The sequence below is a fragment of the Xenopus laevis genome, chromosome 7S (genome assembly GCF_017654675.1).
Source record: "Xenopus laevis strain J_2021 chromosome 7S, Xenopus_laevis_v10.1, whole genome shotgun sequence".
NCBI lineage: Eukaryota > Metazoa > Chordata > Amphibia > Anura > Pipidae > Xenopus > Xenopus laevis.
Window position 1 is genome coordinate 36,599,193 of NC_054384.1, and position 22,814 is coordinate 36,622,006.

Here is a 22,814-nt window from a genome sequence, read left to right on the forward strand (position 1 = left end):
TGTGTAGTGTCACTGACACTAATCTACCTGATCTAACAAGATACAAGATGGCATGGGTCATTTCTGTTATAGGGTTGCTGAACCTCTAGGCTTGTACAGTATATAATGTAGCATTTCTAACCATATTCTTTGTAGGAGTTGATTCTTCTTTAAGGAAAGACCAGTTATCCATAAACATCAGATTAAGGCTCCACTTCTCCCCACCTGCATTTTGAGAGAAGTGGGTCTGAAATAGATCTTTTGTGATGCACTGAGCACAATAATGGGATGCTGGCCAGAAAAAAAATCAAGCATTAAATATAATAGTTACATCTCTCGCCTTTTGTTTGCATTTAAAACAATAACATTCACATTAGGTTTATTTCATTTTAATACAAATTCACAAATGCAGATTCTAAAACTGAAGCTGTTCCAAATGTTAATCAACATTGCTTCATAAATTAATGTATTGGTAGGTTGACATTCTTTTCCATCTTGATGAGCATAAAATACCAGGCAATGAAAACTAAACTAATGGCATGTATAATATGCAAATAATGATTTCAAATCCTTCTGTTATTTCTTAAAATCTATACAGAGCTATTCTCTAGCTACAATATAGTTGTGTCTCAAACTGATAAATGTGAATTTGCTTGTTCCAGTGGAATTAAAAAGATACAGCAGTAAAAGTTCAGTCATTAAACAGAGATAAAGGTTTGGTAACAAGCAAAACAATTCCAATTGCTATTCTACAAATTCTCACCACTTAAAACAATCATTGTTGACAAACAAGAACATAAAAAAGTTTGTGTGTGTTTGTTGTTGCTACGCACATCCAAACAAGCACATGATGGAATCTGGGGACCTTTGAGTGACACCATAATCAGAGCACACAGTGGTGTAACTAGATATTACTGGGCCCCACAGCAAATTATTTTTCAGGCCCCCAAAATATTTAGAGCTTGACTTGTTTCTCCAATATTTATTGAAATTGTATATGAATTAGGGCCTCATGGGGCCCCTATACCTCCTGGGCCCCCCTGCAGCCGCAGGGTCTGCTTCCTCTATAGTTACGCCCCTGAGAGCACAGTTTTACTATGTGCCTAAAATAATCTTTGAAGTTCCAAGTCAGACTGGCCTACCAGGATAATCCCCAGTGGGTCCTGGTCAGGGTGGCCCCGTCCCCTTTTCTGAAGCACAAAGAATTACATTTTTATCATGTTCTGCTCTTGTGTTGGGGTCAGGGACAGGAAAGATGAAAAATCTATTGACCAGAGATAAGCAGGAGGATCCAGTGAAGCCATTATCTATATAGGGCTGACAGCATGATTTTCTTAGAATTTGCAGGTAAACAGGAGAGACTGGTGATTGACAAAATTTCACTTTTGTTGAGAATAAACTTGATGCTTTTAATTAGAAATGCTTCTTGTATATATTCCAGTTACATAATCATGCCAGTTGGACAAACACAGGAAATCAAGTCATGTAAGTCCATCTTTAGTTATCATCTATTTCCATTTTTATTGTACCAATCTGTGGATGACTAAATCATCAAGGGGACTGCGTCAGGCTAAGGTTGATAGCCAAATATTATATTAATATAATGTTATTTTGAACAAGGAGACAGAGATTTTTGTGACATATATGGAGCATACAATGTGATGGCTATATGGCTAACAAGTGGGGTAATCTTTATTTATCATAATAACAGTGCTTGGGAGTAGAAAAATGGCTGTGGCCCTGTCTGTGGGACACCCTGACTTTCTCTTACATACACATTACAGCCTGGAAGGTGTCTGCACAGGAGACATGAGAAATGTAAATATAAGCATAGCAAGTAAAATATTGTTTTGATACATAATTTTATGAACCATCTCATATACTTTGTACAGCACTGTTTAAATATTTTAATAAACAGGATTATTAAAAAACAGTACAGTGTTTGCCTTGTTCTTGTTATTTTTAGGGGGGATTTGAAAAAATATTTTTTATTGTTTTATTTACAATTGGGGCTCTTTTATTACTGAATATTAAATAAAACATAAGATAACAAGTTTACCCATTTTTCAATATTTACATTTTTTTTAAAAGCTCAAGCCTTAACATTGTTTCCTTGTTTTTACCATCTTTGTATGGTACCTCACCATTATGCCAGGGGATCCCACAAGATACACATCTATAAGGTATAGAGACCCCTTTTCTAACCCAGATATGGTCTCAGTGGTCACTGCTTTATGAAGGTTGATGTTGTGGAAATATTTACATGAAACTTTCTCTGATTTTGGTCTTGAATAAGGTCCTAAGCATCTGTCATGATTGGACATTTCTTTCCATACTTGGTCTTCTTGAATTTTTTTCTTGTACAGACAATATAAACTTCTCTCCTGGGTACCAAGCCAAGCTATTGTAATGGAGTTGCAGGTTCTGAGCTTGTTAAAAGATCTTATTTTTAAACTATCTGGGAAGAAGGGAAACAGAGGTTTGTGGATTTGTGAAGATGCTTGAACCATCACAGAAGAATTTGTGTTTTGTTCTGCTGATGCTATTACCACATATTTTTCTAATATTTTACCAGTAAGAGTTATATGTCTTAAACCTTGTATTGATTCAGAAAATAATGTTTTTCCATTTTTCAATATTTGGGCTCGTACGTGACCTTTACATGATTGGAATGTAAACTGAACTTTTTTATGCATAGATTGATATTGAAATGTATAGCTTTTTTGAGTGTTTCCATTAAGGTTAATTTGGACAATTTTTCCATCTTTTAGTTGCGAGTACTTGGGTGTGGGCTCCATTAAAGTCTTTGCAAATGTCCCTGTATAGGCAGCACTGCCATTAGTGAGCAGATTGACTACAAACACATCAAAGTAATACTGAGTGTTAGGGGTCAAATTAGACACTGTGTACACATTTTTATTACCAATACATATTTGTCTAACCTCCATATTGTTGGTTTTGCGAATAATGTTTAATTCCCTGTTTGATAAATGCATGACTCCTTGAAGGTCCTCTATACGTTGTGAGACAGGAAGATTGGAGAACATTGTCCGTTGCCCACTAACTGATCTTACAGCATCATCAGCAGCACACAAGCTTTTATAATTGTGTTTTTCATTTACAAGTATGCAGTATTCAATGTGTTCCTTCATTTTCAAGCCAGTTGGGCTTGGTTTCCAGACAAGGCTAACAGAATTGTGGTTCAATGTGGTGACATCAATACGTGGATCTCCAGGAAGTTCAGGAAATAGAGTTCCATATGCTAGGTCAGTTGTTAAGTACACTGAAATGTGAGTATCTCTCTCAGTAGATAAAAATTCCAACAAGAAAAGGGATGAAGAATATGATGGTACTCCCACATAGTTTTCTACAGAGTTTCCTTTATAATGGAAAAGTGCAGATACTGTTTTATATAATTGTCTTGATTTTAGATCACCCAAAGGTCTAAAATGATCTAAAATAAAAAGATAAATAAAAGTATTCATAATTTGGTTAATTTTTATACATATTTTTACAAAACATAGAGTAGTATTTATTCAACACAATCAAAGCATGCCCATCAATGACTCATGCACCAAAATCTATGGAAGCCCGCCAGCTTGGCAAAAATAAAAATCATCTTGTGTACACTGCAGACTAATAACTAGCTAGCATGTAAGCAAGTGTAAAGGAGCTCTATGTGCTTTGTGTCGTATCTAACACACATTTTCAGGAAGAGAGACCCTGTGGTTTTTTATGAAGACTCATAATCTAAAAATATGTTAGCACCATCTAAGATATGGGGCAAGAGGGTGGTGGGTCCCACACATGCATAACTGTTGTTGTACTTCTTCTAGCTGTGATGACAGGGATGCACCAGGTGGGCACAACCTATTTTGGGGCATGCACATGATGACACTGCATGGCATGTAAGATGCTAGTGGAAGTTACCGTGTCTGCAGCATCTCCGGCATGTATCCATTTGGGGCCTATTATGGGTAAAACTGACCATGGTGGAAGTTCATATTACTCCTGAGTAAGTGTGGTGGATACTAAACAAAATGTGTACAGCTTTTTTACACATGCTTACATGTTTGTTTTTACTGTGTTATAAGAAGTAGCCAGCATTTTTTTTTTTTAAATAAACTATATACTTATACTGTACTATATGCAATTCATTTGTCCTTATTAAATCTGTACTAAGCTGAGAATTTCAATGTTTTCACTTCAATATAAGTTAATGTTTGAGCTTTGTCTTCAGATGGACTAGTGAGTTAGGCTAACTTTTCGGCTACTTGGAAAGTTGTCACAACTGTACTTTCCATGGGGTTGTTACAACACAAATGTGATTGTGTTTGGTGCATCTGCAGTTGCATCACTCATATATTGTGATATATTCTACACTATAGTATTTTTATGCAATTCTTTCAGGGTTTTGTTTATCTCTTATACCCATTAGAGGGGAGAATTTATAAGGATTTTCAATCCTTAAAAACTTCAAATATGTCACGTCACTTATTAGAAAACACAATAAACACTGATTTCTATATTGTACCAAAATCTATGGACCTATTAAACATTGATATTTATTAGCAGGATTGTGCAATAATCTATCTAATGATCCAGTATAATGTAGGACAGTTTTGTACAGCCATCCTGGTCTCTGTCTTTTGCACATCATTACTTTTAGGGGCACATTTACAAAGCTCGAGTGAAGGATTCGAATTAAAAAAACTTCGAATTTCGAAGTGTTTTTTTGGCTACTTCGACCATCGAATGGGCTACTTCGACCTTCGACTACTACTTCGACTTCGAATTGAACGATTCGAACTAAAAATCGTTCGACTATTCGATAATCGAAGTACTGTCTCTTTAAGAAAAACTTCGACCCCCTACTTCGGCAGCTAAAAGCTACCGAAGTCAATGTTAGCCTATGGGGAAGGTCCCCATAGGCTTGCCTGCATTTTTTTGATCGAAGGATATTCCTTCGATCGTTGTATTAAAATCCTTCGAATCGTTCGATTCGAAGGATTTAATCGTTCGATCGAACGAATAATCCTTCGATCGTACGATCGTAGGATTAGCGCTAAATCGTTCGACTTCGATATTCGAAGTCAAACGATTTTAGTTCCTAGTCGAATATCGAGGGTTAATTAACCCTCGATATTCGACCCTTAGTAAATCTGCCCCTTAATAATTTCCTGCAAATACTCTCTAAACATACAGCTGTAGTATTATTCAAGTTGTATAATTTTATAATATCACAAATTACACCAATATAGCCGTTTTTATTACTGGTTTATTGTTCAGGAGCCACAATACGGGTGCTTTTATTTGTTAATTTTCAATGGAGCTTTAGGATTATCATGATAATTGTGCTTTCAAGTTTAGCAAACCCACTTAACCTATCATATGCCATATTATGTTTCTGTTTGCTGAATTGCTCGTATTTTTACCATTGTATTCTGGGAAACCATTCTTGCTCTTCAGTTACAAATACTGTTATAAAATATTACTTTCACTGGATCACCCAGATGTCCTTATGGAAAGATTTCTGATTTAGAGATACAAAAGTATTAAAAATGCACTGGTGCTCAAACTGATGTAACACCATACAGATGGCAACGAATATGTTATAAACTAAAACAAAGAACATTTGCAAAAGAAGAACAAATTACATTCTATGTTGCGGTCTTCTGCAAAAAAAACATTGTACATAAATATTATGCTTTGTAGCATTATAACTGAAAGGGAAATTCATTTCCCTAGTCTGGGATATAAGGGCATATTTACAAGGCCCCACACAGTGTTCAAAGTGCAAAACTGCACTGTGAATGGAGAACTGTCTCCATTAAGTTGGAGACAGTGGTCAATTCAAGAAGAATGGGGAGAGGCACAAGGCGTGCTCCCTCCCACCCCACCTGCCCCGTAACTTGCATGTTGTTCAAACGGTCAGCTCTAGCTGCGCCTCCTGATACTGTGGTCGTCACCGAGCCTGGATTATTTATCAATCACTCAGTGCAAAATGCATACTGGGGTGGGTAGAAGTGCTTCAGGAATAGGCAGTAAAGGGTCAAGAATGACCCCCATAATCTGTGAGGAATCACTAACATCATTTTATACCTCACTCTTCTTACCTGACGTGGTTCCTTGAGAAATATGTGACATTTTGTACTGTAAAATACTCCATTCGATAGGTACATCACAGGGAGTCACTGTTATTGAGAAGTGATGTGTACTGTTTTCTTCCAAAGGAAAGTAATACCTAGGAAGGATATTAGGTTAGGCAGCTTGCAGAAAATAACCACATAGACTACATAGATTAGATACTGTTGACATATATTGGAGCTTCTCTAAATCAATCAGAAAAAAAACACATCAGCATTTTTGTCCACAATCTAATGCAGTAAATGAATGCAGTGTATTTTGGTGATCATAGTTATTGATCAAACTGGTTTTTAAAACTAGACGAAAAATCTACCTACCTTATTTATATGGTCTAAAAGTAACACCCTACTCTCTGGTACTCCTTGGTTCTCCCACTGCTGTCTCAATAGTAAAGTCAGACAAATGTTTTTGGGCACTGGACCAATCTAGCATGCTATATGCATTGGGAATCGGGATTTGAATGGGTGTACAGTGCTGCTGAGCTGTGCAGTATAATATTAATCCATAGGAAACTGATGAAGTTTCACCTTTATCCAACTGATTGATACATTTAACTTAGCAGAGAGTCATTGGCAAATTAACGAATCTCATATTATGAACAACAAACCTGCTAAAAATGGCTAATACCCAAATGACCAGTAGTGTAGCCACCTTTTACACTACTATTCATCTACAGTTAAACTTCCACGCAAGGAAGTGGGTTCAGGCCTCGATGCAGAGGAATTCCATGATATAGAGGAATATTGAGGAAATACAACCTAGCTCATCTTTGACAACTGTAATGGTGAGTTTGATTCATATGTTATGATGCAGATAATGAGTCTTGAGTCTAGTTTCATCAGAAATCAGAGATCTACTACCAGAATGCTTTTCCAAACCCATTATGTTAAAGTACGAAGGACTCCTTGAGGGCTTCTCTAACCCCTGAAAGGCCAGCTAGTAACAACTGGGTTATGAACTGGAACAACAGAATTTTCAAACCTCCCTATACTTGGGGTGAAGTAATGACAAATAATAAACACTTGGGGTGAAGTAATGACACATAATAAACAACTATGTATTAGCAGTAGTTAAACTTCAATTAACTTCATTTGTCAATTGAAGTTTGGGTGAGGTATAGGAATCCTTGCTTCTTCATGCAGTCAGAAGCACAATGTTACTATTTGGTAACCATTGGTCTGACATTTGTGGTGCGTATGCACAAAGAGCAGACAATAACTCACACCACTCAGTCTATCTAAATGGGACAAATTGTCCATGTGATCAAAACATTAACTTCAGTGCTGCTTCTATAGAAATTTATATTATCTGGTATTGAGTTTGTGAGGTACTTCAAAGCTACAGTATGATTATTTTACCCACAAGTAACAGTAGGTTACAAGAAGATCATATTCAAAAGCATGTGCATTCAAACACGAAACCATTTCACCCCCAAGCTTACCTTTTTGTAACATCTTTTAATAAGTAGATGGTTGTTTCTTTCCCTTCTGGCAAAATAACTGAGTGGTAATAGTTTAAGAGATTCTTTTTTATATTTGCAGATGCTGTGATGTCAGACAAGCATAGGGATCCAATCGGTAGTCCAATAAAATAGAGGGACAATGCAAAGGTATATTTCTTTGTTCCTATTGGATCATAGAAAAACAATAAGAAAGGTTTCAAGCATTGTATTTCAGTCATTGCAATGTTGAAGAAGCTGAAAAACGATTTAATCAAGTTCATCTTTATGCCGACAGCATCTATCATGATTCGGGCGAGTGTGATAAAAGGGGAAATATCGTGAAAATGAAAATTTTCTATAATCTTCAGCATACTGAAATAAGAAACTTTGTAAATACAATCAATTAAAAATTTGGTACCGTTTCTGAAATAATCAAGTTTATCTTCACTATCACTCTCTCACAGGGGCAATTCTGGGGCTGCTACCGCCCCCCCCCCTGCTCCGCGCTTAAAAATCAGCGTCAGATCCAAACTTCCAGGTTAAAATCTGGAAATTCAACTCTTAGGGGCTTATTCACTAAGGGTCGAATATCGAGGGTTAATTAACCTTCGATATTCGACTAGGAACTAAAATCCTTCGACTTCGAATATCGAAGTCGAAGGATTTAGCGCAGATAGTACGATCAAAGGATTATTCCTTCGATCGAACAATTAAATCCTTCGAACGAACGATTAAATCCTTCGAATCGAACGATTCGAAGGATTTAAATCCAACGATCGAAGGAATATCCTTCGATCAAAAAAAGTTAGCCAAGCCTATGGGGACCTTCCCCATAGGCTAACATTGACTTCGGTAGCTTTTAGATGGCGAACTAGGGGGTCAAAGTTTTTTTTAAAGAGACAGTACTTCGACTATCGAATGGTCGAATAGTCAAGCGATTTTTACTTCGAATCCTTCGATTCGAAGTCGTAGTCGAATGTTCGAAGTAGCCTATTCGATGGTCGAAGTAGCCCAAAAAAAACTTCGAAATTCAACGTTTTTTTACTTCGAATCCTTCACTCGAAGTTAGTGAATCGGCCCCCTAAAGTTACAAGAGTTAGCTTTTTGCTGGCCCTTGTAACTGGCTGGAGCGACCCTGCTCTCTCAGCATCTGTTTCTCTTCATTCTCTCTTCATGCAGGAGTTGGGGGTCAGATAATCTTTGACAGTTAGATCCAATATATCTTATAGGGAGGCTCCTTTTGCCTAGATGTATTAGAGCTCACGCTATTAAAATCACCAAAAATTCTGTCTCTCTACATGCAGAATTTGTGCAAAAAGCTGTTATTTTGGTAGATTTTTTTGTACACGAATCAGTTATTTGAGGGAACTCTAATACTTCTGCTAGTAAAGGAAGTCCCCCTATAAGATATATTGCATCTAACTGTCAATGACTCATCATCATCTGACACCCAACTGCTGCATGAAGACAGAATGAAGAGAAACTGAGAGAGTCATAGTGAACATAAACTTGATTATTTCAGAAACAATACAGAATATTTAATTGATTGCATTTACAAAGTTATTTCAGTATGCTAAAGCTTATATTAAATTTTCATTTTCACAATAGTTCCCCTTTAATAACCCACTGGTACAGGACCAACTTATCTTCAAGTTCAAAGCAATGTAGATATTTTGTAATATTTTTTTATATTTCATATTGCTACAGGCTATATACTGTAGTAGTTTACTATCATTATATACTGTAAGGCAGAAGTTTATTCAAGAATAACCTAATCACCTTCTGTTGAAAAAACCTAGGCCCTGAATTTGAAAAGAAAAGACACACAGGGGTATATTTATCAAAGAGTGAAGTTAATATTGAAGTTCTGCTACTAGAGTGAAATTCTGCCACTCCCCATTCATTTCTATGGGATTTTTAAAGGCGTATTTATCAAAGGGTGAACTTTCACTTTCACCCATTGATAAATAGGCCTTTCAAAATCCCATAGAAATGAATTGAGAGCTGCAGAATGTCACTCTAGTGGCAGAACTTCACTCTTTGATAAATTTACCCCACAATGTTTTCATTCTGTCCATGGGTGTGCATCATGTTCTAATTTAATGTAATACAATGTAGTATTTCCCCACTGGTTCCTTAAAATATATTCCAGTATTCATTAAAGTTTAAGGTACGTTATTTAAAAATGTGTTTTACATGATTGTTTTTATCTTTTCATAATAACCCGCCAACCTTGTTTGCCAATATCACATTCAGAATCCATTTCACACTGATTCCCTGTCCATGATCCAGGTTCATAATGCTGGTATGTGGAATAACAAATAATTGAAAACAGGATATATCTGAAAATGTGGCCAATATCACCATATTTGGCCAGACACTAAAGGGCGTATTTAAATCTGAATTTGAGAATTTTAGAGGGATTTTTGTCTAGGACATCTCCCATTGACTTCTACATAAACTTGCAAGATGCTGAACTTTTACATTTGAGTTTTTTAAAATCTAATTTGAATTTGAGCGCAAAGTTCAATAAAAATTCGAATTTGATTGTTGAAAAATCATCCCCTAACAGTGAACTTTAATGTGGTTTGTGACAGCAAGCCTCAAAAATCACAGTGTGACAGAATGGCTGCATAGAATGTTATTCATTATTGGTATGAGCTGCTTCTAACAGTATCCTATCAAGTAAACAAGGTAAATTACCTAAGCCTTAAAAGCTTTTAGGCAGAAACAAAAAATCTAATTTCTGTTTGTTCTCACTCTAACTAACTTATATTTAATCCTTATTGGAGGCAAAACAGTCCTTTTGGGTTTAATTAATTTCTAAATGATTTTTTTTAGAAGATTTAAAGTTATGGAGATCCAAATTACAGAAAGACCCCTTGCCGGAAAACCCCAGGTTCCGAGCATTCTGGATAACATGCCCCATACCTGTTATTTATTTGACCTCAGCCAGTAGCAGTTTAGAAACTGCAGCTCCACAAAACACGTTCTTCTGCAAACAAAACATTTATCTATTTCTTCAATCTCCGATACAATTTTCTGTTGATTTTGGTCAAGTAATATAAAGTTCATTATTTTGTTATTTCAGCTCCATCAACAGCTGAGTTTTTTGCAGGTTTGATTAAATGGCTGTTATTGACCAGCTTGTTTTGTCCTGTGAAACATCAGAGTCTGTGTTATTTTTAATTAGGTGTTTTCAAGATGACCTTCAGATTGTTAATAGAAATGTGTCATTGTTAAGTGTTTCAGATACTCTTGGGGGAAATACTGTAGTTTGCACTAAGAAATATTTGTTAACTGAGAGAAAACAAAATCATTATGTTTAGGCACTGAAACAAGATTTTAGGCATCTCTGAATTTTTAATACAGTTAATATAAAAATCCAGATGTTACAGCTAAAATTAAAAAGTGAAAAAAATTCATTCTAAATGTCAAGCTGTAACTTTGCCACTTGGAATAAGTCTCTGTTAAAATAATTTTTATTACTGGATCTAGATTCTCATCTGTATTAGAAAAGTTTAACACATGGTGCATGTATGTGAAGCCATATAACTAAATAACGACACATAAACAACAATGATAGCACTACATGCTTGACATTAAAAGGACCATTTATGTGTGCAGATCAGTGTGCAAAGTGCAAGTTTCACATTTAACCCACAATGCAGTGTTTATTTCCAGAGTGTATTAGTGTGTCAAAATTAACAAAGTTGCACATGTGGGTGTTCACAAATCGATGCAAGTTGTCAATAACATATTCAGAGTGGGGATTGCACCACTTCTGGCATCTGCGTTAGCCTGTTCAGGGTTGTGGTAGCTCCAGGGTACCCCATCACCAATAGGTGCATTTGCACACAATTCAATAGATGAAGAAGGATGGACACAATAGTGAAACTATAACAGCAGTGCAAAGAGCAAGTTTGGACTTGTGGTCATAAAAGATCAAAGGTTGCGCAGTTACATGGGGAGACACATTTAACAAAGATTGAATTTCGAATTCATTCAAGTTTATTTTAAACTCCTTTAAATTCGAATATACTCGAAATTTTATTGGAGTTATTTAAGAAAAAATTGAATATCTAAAACTCGCACAAATTTCTCTCGTATGATGAACTGGAGTAGGGGTCCCCAAATAAAATTATCACTCACCACCTATAGGAATTGGCCCAGGTGCTCCGCCCTGAGCCCTCAGCACGGGGAGCGGGCAAACCGAAAAATTCAATGAAGCAGGCATTTAGAATAAGGCAATATTCCACCAGGTTGTTCAAACACAGTAGAAAAAAGGTTTATTGTGTCCACAGTCTTGCGAGTTTCATGTTTACAAGCACATAGGCCTATTTTTCTACCCTGTTTGAACAACCTGGTGAAAGATTGCTTTATTCTGAGTGCTTGCTCCATTGAATTTTTCGACTTGAAAAGTCTAAATCCAATTCGAATTGAATTCTACCAAACTCGATTCGAGTTTTTTCTTCCAAAAAAAACTTGAATGTCAGAAAGGCTACTAAGATGTACAAATTGGTCCCTGGACCTCTCCCATTGACTTATACATGAACTCGACATGTGTTACGTGGCGAATAGTCAAATTTTAGTTCTTAAAGGGCCAGAGTATGATAAATCTCAAATTCAAATTCGAATTAGGAATCAAATCAAGTTTGGATAATTCACAATTTGAATTCGAGTTTTGACCATAAAAAATTAGAACATTTTAATTCAAATTTTCAATTTGACCCTTAATAAATCTGCCTCAAAATGTGTGTCTATAAAAGTTTAACAAGGTTTCTCTGCAGTTCTTTCTTTTTCCCAGAGTGAAGTTGAGGTGGAGCAAGAGATTAACTTTGTGCTTTGCTTGTTGCTTTGACATTATTCTACTAAAGTAGATTGTAAAATAGATGGTGGAAATAATTTGCACCATAAATAACTCCATGTATACTAGTGTCACGGCCGGCACCCAATACCAGAACAGGTGCCAAGTACCCTGGTCTCGGCTCGGCTTCACCAGTAGTGTGACCACCGTTGGGCTTCGGGAGGAGCCCTCAGCTTACTTGGGTGCCACCTGGACTTAACGAGGGGTACAAGGCGAGATGTTCTGGCTAGCAGAGGGGCACGGCAGGTAGCAGAGTCTATTGGGCCGAAGGTCACGGTACAAACGGAACAGGCTGCAGAATCGTCAGACAGGCTGGGTCGAGGCAGGCAGAAAACAAGAATCGTCAAACAGGCTGGGTCGAGGCAGGCAGATAACAAGAATCGTCAAACAGGCAAAAAAGGGTCAAAACCGGGTGATCAATCAAGGGGTTAAACTGGAGAGTAGTCGTAAGCAGGCAAGGACAGGATCCAGAATTCAGAATGGTCAAAATAGCCAGGCAGGGGTCAAAACAGGAATCAGGCAGAATCAGACAATAGCACACAGCTCAGAAGCACCAGGAATTCAATCCTATCACGGGCAATGGTAACCTGTGGGAATGCCCTTTAAATACTATTTGAATTTGGCGCCTCTCGCGCTGACATCATTACGTCAGCGCGCTTGCGCCTTTAAATCCGAGTGCGCATGCGCGCGCGCTAGGAAGCCGGCACTGGAGCAGCGCGGCGTGACGGGCGTCCCTGCCATCACCCCACACCATGCCCAGGTAATTTTATTACATTACCCCCCTCTCTAGGGGGGGCCACTGGACCCCCAGGTTTACCAGGAAATTTAGAGTGGAATTGCTTCCTGAGGCGGTCGGCCTTGATGTCATCAACTGAGACCCAAGAGTTCTCCTCAGGACCGAAGCCCTTCCACCTGGAAAGATATTGTAACTTACCCCTCACGAGGCGGGAGTCGAGGAACTCTTGGATCTCATACTCAGGCTGACCTTCAACCAACACTGGGGGAGGAACAGACAGAAGACGAGAATCACTGGCAGGCTTCAACAGAGAGACATGGAAAGAATTAGAAATTTTGAAATTAGGAGGTAATTGAAGACGGACAGAAGACGGATTAATTATTGCAATGATGGGGTATGGACCAATGAATCTAGGACCCAATTTAGGAGAGGGAACCTTCAACTTGATATTCTTTGTTGACAACCATACTAAATCTCCCACCTTGTACTGGGGTGCTTCCCTACGGGATCTGTCAGCAGCTCTTTTCTGAGCTAGGGAAGCTGCGGATAAAGAATTATGAACTTGAGACCAAATTTCGGAAAATTTCAGGATAGAAGAATTGGCAGAGGGTACAGGGGAATTAGAGTCAGAAAAAGAAAACGCTTTGGGGTGCAAACCATAGACAACAAAGAAAGGAGACTCTCCAGAGGAGGAATGGGTAGCATTATTGTATGCAAATTCTGCCCAGGGTAGCAGTTCGGACCATGTGGACTGGTTATCGGACACATAGCATCTGAGATACTGCTCAAGGGACTGGTTCACCCTTTCGGTTTGACCGTTAGTTTGGGGGTGATAGGCAGAAGAGAAAGACAATTCAGTACCCACCAAGGAACAGAAAGCACGCCAAAATCTTGAAACAAACTGAACCCCCCTGTCAGAAACAATATTTACAGGAAAACCATGAAACTTAAAAATATGAGTAATAAATAAGTCAGCCAGGGTTTTAGCAGAAGGGAGATGTGGAAGAGGAATAAAATGAGCCATTTTACTGAACCTATCGACCACCACCCAAATCACCAAATCTTACCCTGAGAAGGAGGCAACTCCACAATAAAATCCATGAAAATGTGAGACCATGGTTTCTCTGGAATGGGTAAGGGGTTTAATAGACCCTGGGACAGATGATGAGAAGACTTAGACCTCTGGCAGACTGGACAGGAAATGACAAATGTTTTAGTATCCAGTTTGAAGGAAGGCCACCAGACATGACGGGATAAAAGAGAAATGGTTTTTGTAATACCTGGATGACCCGCCACTTTAGAATCATGAACCTCCCTTAACACTTGTTCCCTAAGTTCCTCAGGAACAAACCATCTACCAGATGGGGTTTCAGCAGGAGCTGATGACTGTAAAGGGGACAGTAAGGAAGAGAGGTCAGACTCCAAGGTCGCAACAATTATTTCCCTGGGAATGATGGGAGTACACTCACTAGAGTCAGGGGAAATTGCTTCAAAACTCCTCGAAAGTGCATCCGCCTTGGTATTTTTAGTCCCAGGCCGGAAAGTCAAAGAAAAATTAAACCTAGTGAAAAATAGAGCCCACCTAGCCTGCCTAGGATTAAGGCGTTTAGCAGCCTCTATATACAACAGATTTTTGTGGTCAGTATAGACCGTCACCAGATGTTTTGCACCCTCCAGGAGGTGCCGCCATTCCTCAAAGGCCCATTTGACTGTCAGCAATTCCCTGTTACCTATATCATAATTCACCTCTGCGGGAGAAAACTTCCTGGAGAAGAAAGCACAGGGATGTAACTTGTTGGTAGTCGGGTGCCTTTGAGAAAGGACTGCCCCAGCTCCCACCTCAGAAGCGTCAACCTCCACAATAAAAGGAAGCGCAGTGTCGGGGTGACGGAGGATTGGGGCAGAACTGAATTCCTTTTTGAGGAATTCAAATGCTTGAACGGCCTCAGGGGGCCATATACTGGGATCAGCGCCCTTTTTAGTTAGATTAGTGATGGGGGCCACAATGAGGGAAAAATTTCTGATGAATTGACGGTAATAATTAGCAAAACCAAGAAATCTTTGGGTTGCACGTAACGAAAGGGGTTGGGTCCAATCCAGGACTGCTCTCACCTTGCCTGGATCCATTTCTAGACCCTTGCAGGAAATGTTAAACCCCAAAAACTGAACAGAAGAAACCCCAAAAGTACATTTCTCTAGTTTCGCATAAAGATTATTTCCCCTTAGCCTCCGTAAGACTTCACGAACATGATTTTGATGTTCTTTCAGGTTAGAGGAAAAAATCAGAATGTCGTCTAGGTAGACCACTACGAAGATCCCCAGCAGGTCCCGGAAGATGTCATTAACAAACTCCTGAAACACTGCGGGGGCATTACAGAGGCCGAAAGGCATAACGAGATACTCGTAGTGGCCATCCCTGGTGTTAAATGCAGTCTTCCACTCATCACCCTCCCTAATACGGATCAGGTTATAAGCCCCCCCAAGATCAAGCTTGGAAAAGATTTTAGCATCTTTGACCTGATCAAAGAGTTCAGAAATTAAAGGGAGAGGGTAGCGGTTTTTTATGGTGATCTTATTGAGCCCCCTATAATCAATACAGGGGCGAAGACTACCATCTTTTTTCCCAACAAAAAAGAAGCCCGCCCCCGCAGGGGAACTAGAAGGTCTGATGAAACCCCTCTCTAGATTTTCCTTTATATACTCTTTCATTGCCTGGGCTTCGGGCAATGAAAGAGGATAGGTTCTACCACGAGGAGGAGTAGATCCAGGAACCAGATCAATTGGGTAGTCATACTGCCAATGTGGGGGTAAGGTTTCTGCTGCCTTTTTAGAGAAGACATCTGCAAATTCTGCATATGCAGCAGGTAACCCTTCAAGCGATGTAGTTGCAACTACAGAGGGAACACATACTCCATCACACATAGTACCCCACTGAACCACCTCCCTGGAGACCCAGTCAATCAGAGGGTTATGCCTCTGGAGCCACGGTAACCGCAAAATAAGAGGAGAGGAAGCACCTTCTATGAGGTAAAAAGCTATCTCCTCACAATGCAAGTTATTTATACACATGGAAAGAGTTACCGTCTCCCTGGAAATTACACCTGACCCTAAGGGTCTTCTGTCCACTGCCATTATTCTCATGGGAGCACTTAGGGAAATTACAGGGATACAGAATTTAGTGGCAAAAGCAGTATCCAGAAAATTACCCTCTGCCCCAGAATCCACAAATGCAGACACCCTGACAGAGCCTGTAGGCCAGGTTAGTTTAACCGGTAACAAAACCTTGGAGGCAGACTGGGGAGAGGAAACTCCTGCACCCAAATGGAGCTCCCCTTCTCCATTTAGGCTTCGGAGTTTCCCGGCCTCTTAGAACATTGGTTCAGAAAATGCCCTCTTTCACCACAGTACATGCAAAGACCCTGAGTACGCCTGCGTGCCTTTTCCTCAGGAGTTAAATGGAATATGCCTAATTGCATAGGCTCCTCCTGAGGTAGAAGCACAGAGGGGTTAGAAGATTTTACATGGGTCACCACATTAGATCTAAAATTAGTAACCCCTGAGAAGCTTGTACTCCTCTCACCCCTTCTCTCCCTTTGCCTTCTATCTACCTGGATGGCGAAGGACATGAGGTCGTCCAGATTAGAAGGTAGGGGAAAATTAACCAAACTATCTTTTACAGAATCAGATAACCCCCAACCGGAATTGACTCCTTAGAGCCAAATCATTCCACCCAGTCTCCACTGCCCACCGGCGGAATTCGGTGCAATACACCTCCGCATCCCTTTTCCCTTGGCGCAACTTACGAATCGCGGTATCGGCAGACGATGCACGATCCGGGTCATCGTAGAGAATGGCCATGCTGTTAAAGAAAGTATCTAGGGAAAAACGAGCAGGGTCAGAGGAAGGCAGCCTGAGGGCCCAAACTTGGGGGTCACCCAAAAGTAGGGTCATTATGAACCTTAATTTCTCCTCATCTGATTGGAAAGAATGAGGGAAAAAACTAAGGTACAGCTTACATGCCTCTTTGAAAACAAAAAATTTAGTGCGATCCCCACTAAACCTTTCGGGGAACACAATTTTTGGTTCATGGGGTTTTGATGAGTTACCCCAATTGGCAGAGGAACCCACAGAAGGTGTAGGAACTGGAACAGGTTGCTGCTGTGAAGCTTGCGTACCCTCCAGCTGTCGGGTTAGGTTGTGAAAACCCTGTAGGAGGTAATTTTGCTTCTGTTCATGATCCTCCAAGCGCTGTAACAATGTAGTAAGAAGCACTTCGGTGGTAGTTGGAGGAGCAGCAGCGGCAGCAGCTTCATCGTGACTTTCGTCCTCCATGGCCCGTGATAATGTCACGGCCGGCACCCAATACCAGAACAGGTGCCAAGTACCCTGGTCTCGGCTCAGCTTCACCAGTAGTGTGACCACCGTTGGGCTTCGGGAGGAGCCCTCAGCTTACTTGGGTGCCACCTGGACTTAACGAGGGGTACAAGGCGAGATGTTCTGGCTAGCAGAGAGGCACGGCAGGTAGCAGAGTCTATTGGGCCGAAGGTCACGGTACAAATGGAACAGGCAGCAGAATCGTCAGACAGGCTGGGTCGAGGCAGGCAGAAAACAAGAATTGTCAAACAGGCTGGGTCGAGGCAGGCAGATAACAAGAATCGTCAAACAGGCAAAAAAGGGTCAAAACCGGGTGATCAATCAAGGGGTTAAACTGGAGAGTAGTCGTAAGCAGGCAAGGACAGGATCCAGAATTCAGAATGGTCAAAATAGCCAGGCAGGGGTCAAAACAGGAATCAGGCAGAATCAGACAATAGCACACAGCTCAGAAGCACCAGGAATTCAATCCTATCACGGGCAATGGTAACCTGTGGGAATGCCCTTTAAATACTATTTGAATTTGGCGCCTCTCGCGCTGACGTCATTACGTCAGCGCGCCTGCGCCTTTAAATCCGAGTGCGCATGCGTGCGCGCTAGGAAGCCGGCACCAGAGCAGCGCGGCGTGATGGGCGTCCCTGCCGCCCCCCCACACCATGCCCAGGTAATTTTATTACAACTAGACTGTTTACTGACACCACAATTATCACCTATTCATTCCTATTTCCTCAATTTTTATTGCCACCCAGAGAGTGTCATATGTGAGTGTACAGTGAGTGATAAGCAGCAAACATTACTCAATCTTGTTGAGAAAGAAATATATAGTGTGTATACACAGTTGTGTTCAGAATAATAAAAGTGTGTTTAAAAGAGAAGGAAGTAATTGTAGTTACTTACCTTAAACCCTGGGCCGGTGCTCCTATCAGCAGAAAACTGCACCGACCCTTATATACTAGCTTCACATTCTATTCCAAATCAAAACATGAAGAAAACTGTATATAATTTGTGTTAGTCCTTTACAGAAAGTGAAGAAAATATAATAATACAGTAGTAGTGTCTGCATTCTTCTTTACAAACTCAAGCAGTCACTGTATAAACTGAAAAATGTTTCAAGATTTTGCTTTTCTTTGAATCACTGAATTAATATATTAGTTGTATAACCACTGTTTCTGTGAACTGTTGCATTTCTGCGATACATGGAATCGATCAACTTCTGACACCTGTTACATTGCACAATCATGACCTCTTCAAGTATTTTGATGTATTGAAACTCATCCATGATCCCTGGTATGTGATAAATAGGCCCAACACCATAGTATGAGAAACATCTCCATATCATGATGCCTGTGTCACCATGCTTCACTGTCTTCACAATGTACTGTGGCATGAACTCAGTGTTTGGGGGTTGTCTGAAAAACTGCCTGCGACCCCTAGACCCAAAAAGAACAATCTTGCTTTCATCAGTACACAAAATGTTGCTCCATTTCTTTTTAGTCCAGTCAATGTGTTCTTTGGCAAATTGTAACCTTTCCAGCACGTCTTATTTTCCACAATGGGACTTTGCAGGGGCTTCTTGATGATAGCTTGTCTTCACATAGGTGTCTTCTAATTGTAACTGTACTCACAGGTAACTTTAGACCTTCTCTGAGCTTCCTGGAGCTGTTCATTGGCTGAGCCATTTTGGCTATTCTTCTATCCATTTTAATGGCTATTTTCTTCCACATCTTTTGGGTTTTGTTTGCCAATTTGAAGCATTTGGGACAATTTTAGCAGAACTGCCTGTAATTTTCTGCACTTCTTTACATGTTTTCCCCTCTCCAATCAATTTTTTTTATGAAAGTACGCTGTTCTTCTGAACAATGTCTGGAACGACCCGCTTTTCAGAGAGAAATGCACTATATTTGCAATAGGCTACTGTTATTATTTTAAACAAGCCTCAATTCAGGGTTGGCCTGGGCCAATGGGAAAAAACCCGGATGGGCCCCAGGCTCCTGAGGGCCCCACCAGCCCAGATCCGCATCCTGCGCTTGTTTTTACTGCCGCAACCTCCTTTGTTTGGGCCAGTGGCGGCAAAAACAGTGGGGGGTGATGGAGGAGGGGGGCCTGCGACAGCAGCCCTGGGCCACCAAGTCACAGTGCTACGCAATATGTTGGCGCTATATAAATACATGTTAATAATAATAATAATAAAGTCTGACCCTGCCTCAATTAATGTTTCAATTATTCAATCAGCAGAATGCATGTCATGACTGTTGGGTCTGACCAAAAGAGAAACTCAATATTGGGCAGAAGTAAAACTGAAATGTTCTGGTATGCTTTCCTAAATAACGCAACCTATCACAAGACAAATATGTTGCATTGTGCTTCAGTAGTTTTGGCAAAAAAATGTGTAGCGTTATTGGTAGATTAATTATAGTTGACGGTAACAGACTTTGGTAAGTGGGCACCTTAGTCCATACTGAGGAAACAAAATTGCACCCACATGATCAGTAAATATACCAGTAAAGCTTAATGCAGGCATGGTTTGACTGCAATGCCTTTTTTATCTACATTTGATCAGTTCACAGCAGAGGCCTCAACGCCATTGTACTGATATGTCTGCTCTTTGCCTACTAGGTTTTTATGGATTATCAAGATGCAAATGTAGCCATAAATAGCAAAATATTACCAAGCAGCTAATATAGGCTTTGCAGCACCTTTGGAGCCTTGGGGTGGAGAGGCATCTCAACAGAGCAGACATGCAATCCTGTCTATATTTGGTCTGAAGGGAACTCACACAGTTCCATCATGGCCATAGGAGCCTAGTATTGTCAACAAGTAGTGCATAAGAGAAAGCTTTGACTCTGACACTATAGTAAACACAGGGAAAAGCAGACAGCCAACCTACACAGCTACCCACTACACCCTTCCCAACCACATCAACCTGAGCCGGAATGTTAATCATACTTCCTGGAGACATGTAGAGCTGCACAACAGCTAGCAGCCACTATATTTCCTGGGGTTATGTGTGGTCCCAGTCTCCATCTTGCTGATTGCTGACCTGGAAGCCAGGACTCTGCTTCGTAGATTTAAATTTCACCATCAGATATGGGGCAACACTTCATTTTTGCATTGATACAGTAGTAAAGGGGCTATTATGCAGGGGGCTTCACTTAGAAACCAACACTGGAGTTGTTTACTTTCCCTTTATATGTTCTGGTCCAGAGCCAGAGTACCAAAAGTTTTTGTTTATTTTAAATAGGATGATTATTTGTGCAGCCAAGGGGTGATTAGGAATTCTATTATGCCAAGCCAGTTTAACTTTTATACCTTTTTTCACATGTAAAGGTTTTATGCAAAATTCTGATCATATAGTGTCATCACATATTCCTTCCGTAAAAGTCATCATTCACATTATAACTGAACATGATTATATAAATAGCCAGTTGAAGACTGTTCTGTTGTTCTAGTTTATTAAATTAAACACATAAGTAATAAATAAACCATTTAAACTGCCTGGAGTATCTTGCAATGTTTTTAAGCAAGTGATTAAAGAGCTGGGTTATAATGTTGCTATATAACACATATTTGATGCCCAACTATTTCAGAAAAGTCAACATTTTTATTATTTATTATTTTATTATTTACATGCATAGAGAACATTGGACTTTAGAGAGGTCAATAAAAACAGAAAAGAGGTAGGTATGATATTTGGGGGCCGATTCACTAACTTCGAGTGACGGATTCGAAGTAAAAAAACGTTGAATTTAAAAGTGTTTTTTGGACTACTTCGACCATCGAATGGACTACTACGACCTTCGACTACGACAAATCGAACTATTCGAACTAAAAATCGTTCGACCATTCGACCATACGATAGTCGAAGTACTGTCTCTTTAAGAAAAAACTTCGACCCCCTAGTTCGCCATCTAAAAGCTACCGAACTCAATGTTTTGATCGAAGGATATTCCTTCGATCGTTGGATTAAAATCCTTCGAATTGTTCGATTCGAAGGATTTTATCGTTCGTTTCGAAGGATTTTATCGTTCGATCGAAGGAATAATCCTTCGATCGCACTATTTGCTCTAAAATCCTTCGACTTCGATATTCGAAGTCGAAGGATTTTAATTCCCAGTCGAATATCGAAGGTTAATTAACCCTCGATATTCGACCCTTTGTGAATCGGCCCCTTGGTGTGTCCAAAATAATAAAATCATCCAACCAGTGGAATCAAGTTAGCTCCTTGGCAGTTTAATACTATTTAGTAACTGAAAGAGCCACTACACAGATCCAAGTATTTGGATCAGATTAGGTGGTTTGATTCGGATTGCACGATAGTACTAAATGGGGTTGATAAGGACAAATGATTTCTTAAAAAGGGAAACAGCATCCCAATATACTATAAATACTAAAATACTACATGCACCCCTGAATTGTGCTTGGTTTTGTAGGTGACAACTTTTTGTTTGCATGGATGCAATATGCAATAGCCATAGGCTGTAAGGGAGCTAGCAATAAAAATCAGCTGTGGGGATATAAATTGGAGCATCCTCAGCTATGGTTTGGGCAGGAAAATCAAAATTACCTCTCCAAAATTTGCACAAACATCAGGTTAAAATCTCAACCCATCAATGCACAAAAGCTACCCAAATGACACAGTAATTTGCTGGAACTGGGTTGCCTTTACATTTTAAACTATTCTATAACATTGTACTGCAGATTTGAGCTGAAATAGACATATACAACTTTCATATTCACTTGTCAAAAAAAAAAGAAATGTTTTCTCAAAGTTATATGTTTATAATGGTCTGTGGACCATTATTTCATGTGACAGGTCCACTGGGCACATTGATTACTAAAAAGCATTCAAATTCTAAGCTCTATAGAAGTGACAGATAAACTTAAAGGACATTTCCCCAAAATCATGTGCCTCAATGTATAATCTATGGTATATATAGGACAGGCTGCGTCAAACAAATAATATGAATAACACTTACCTCCCATAGTAGAATGAAGATCTAAAGCTTGTCTTTTGGCGTCAAATAAAATTAACTTGGAAAGTTAAAAACATAACGTAACATCCAGGATGTCTGATGTCTTCATAACTATTTCCTAAGATGACTTCAAAAAACAAAATGTAAATATTTAGTTTTGTTCATAAAAAAATAAAACAGAAAAAACAAAGGAAAAAAAAAGTAAGAAAGAAAAAGAAATGTGGCTTTCCCCAGAGCAGTATTCCTGGTTAGTCTAATACTAGCAATCACTCTCCTCCCTACTATACTCTGAGTTGGTAT

General features: G+C 39.5%; 1 protein-coding gene across 1 annotated transcript; it reads right to left on the reverse strand.

The window, feature by feature from the left end:
• Nucleotides 1–988: 988 nt before the first annotated feature.
• Nucleotides 989–22,814, reverse strand: ndnfl2.S (neuron-derived neurotrophic factor like 2 S homeolog). Its single transcript, XM_018239432.2, has 4 exons — nucleotides 22,518–22,814; nucleotides 7,568–7,751; nucleotides 6,096–6,223; nucleotides 989–3,433 (listed from the first exon to the last, which is right to left on the reverse strand). The coding sequence occupies exons 1-4, from the start codon at nucleotides 22,522–22,524 to the stop codon at nucleotides 2,079–2,081; spliced, it is 1,674 nt and encodes a 557-aa protein (XP_018094921.2). The 5' UTR covers nucleotides 22,525–22,814; the 3' UTR covers nucleotides 989–2,078.

Excerpts from the sequence above, each read along its gene's own strand:
- ndnfl2.S (XM_018239432.2), bottom strand. Across the intron at positions 6,224-7,567 it reads TTAAAAGATGTTACAAAAAG|GTATTACTTTCCTTTGGAAG; the intron begins GTAAGCTTGGGG and ends TATCCTTCCTAG. Across the intron at positions 3,434-6,095 it reads TTCTCAAGGAACCACGTCAG|ATCATTTTAGACCTTTGGGT; the intron begins GTAAGAAGAGTG and ends TTTTTATTTTAG.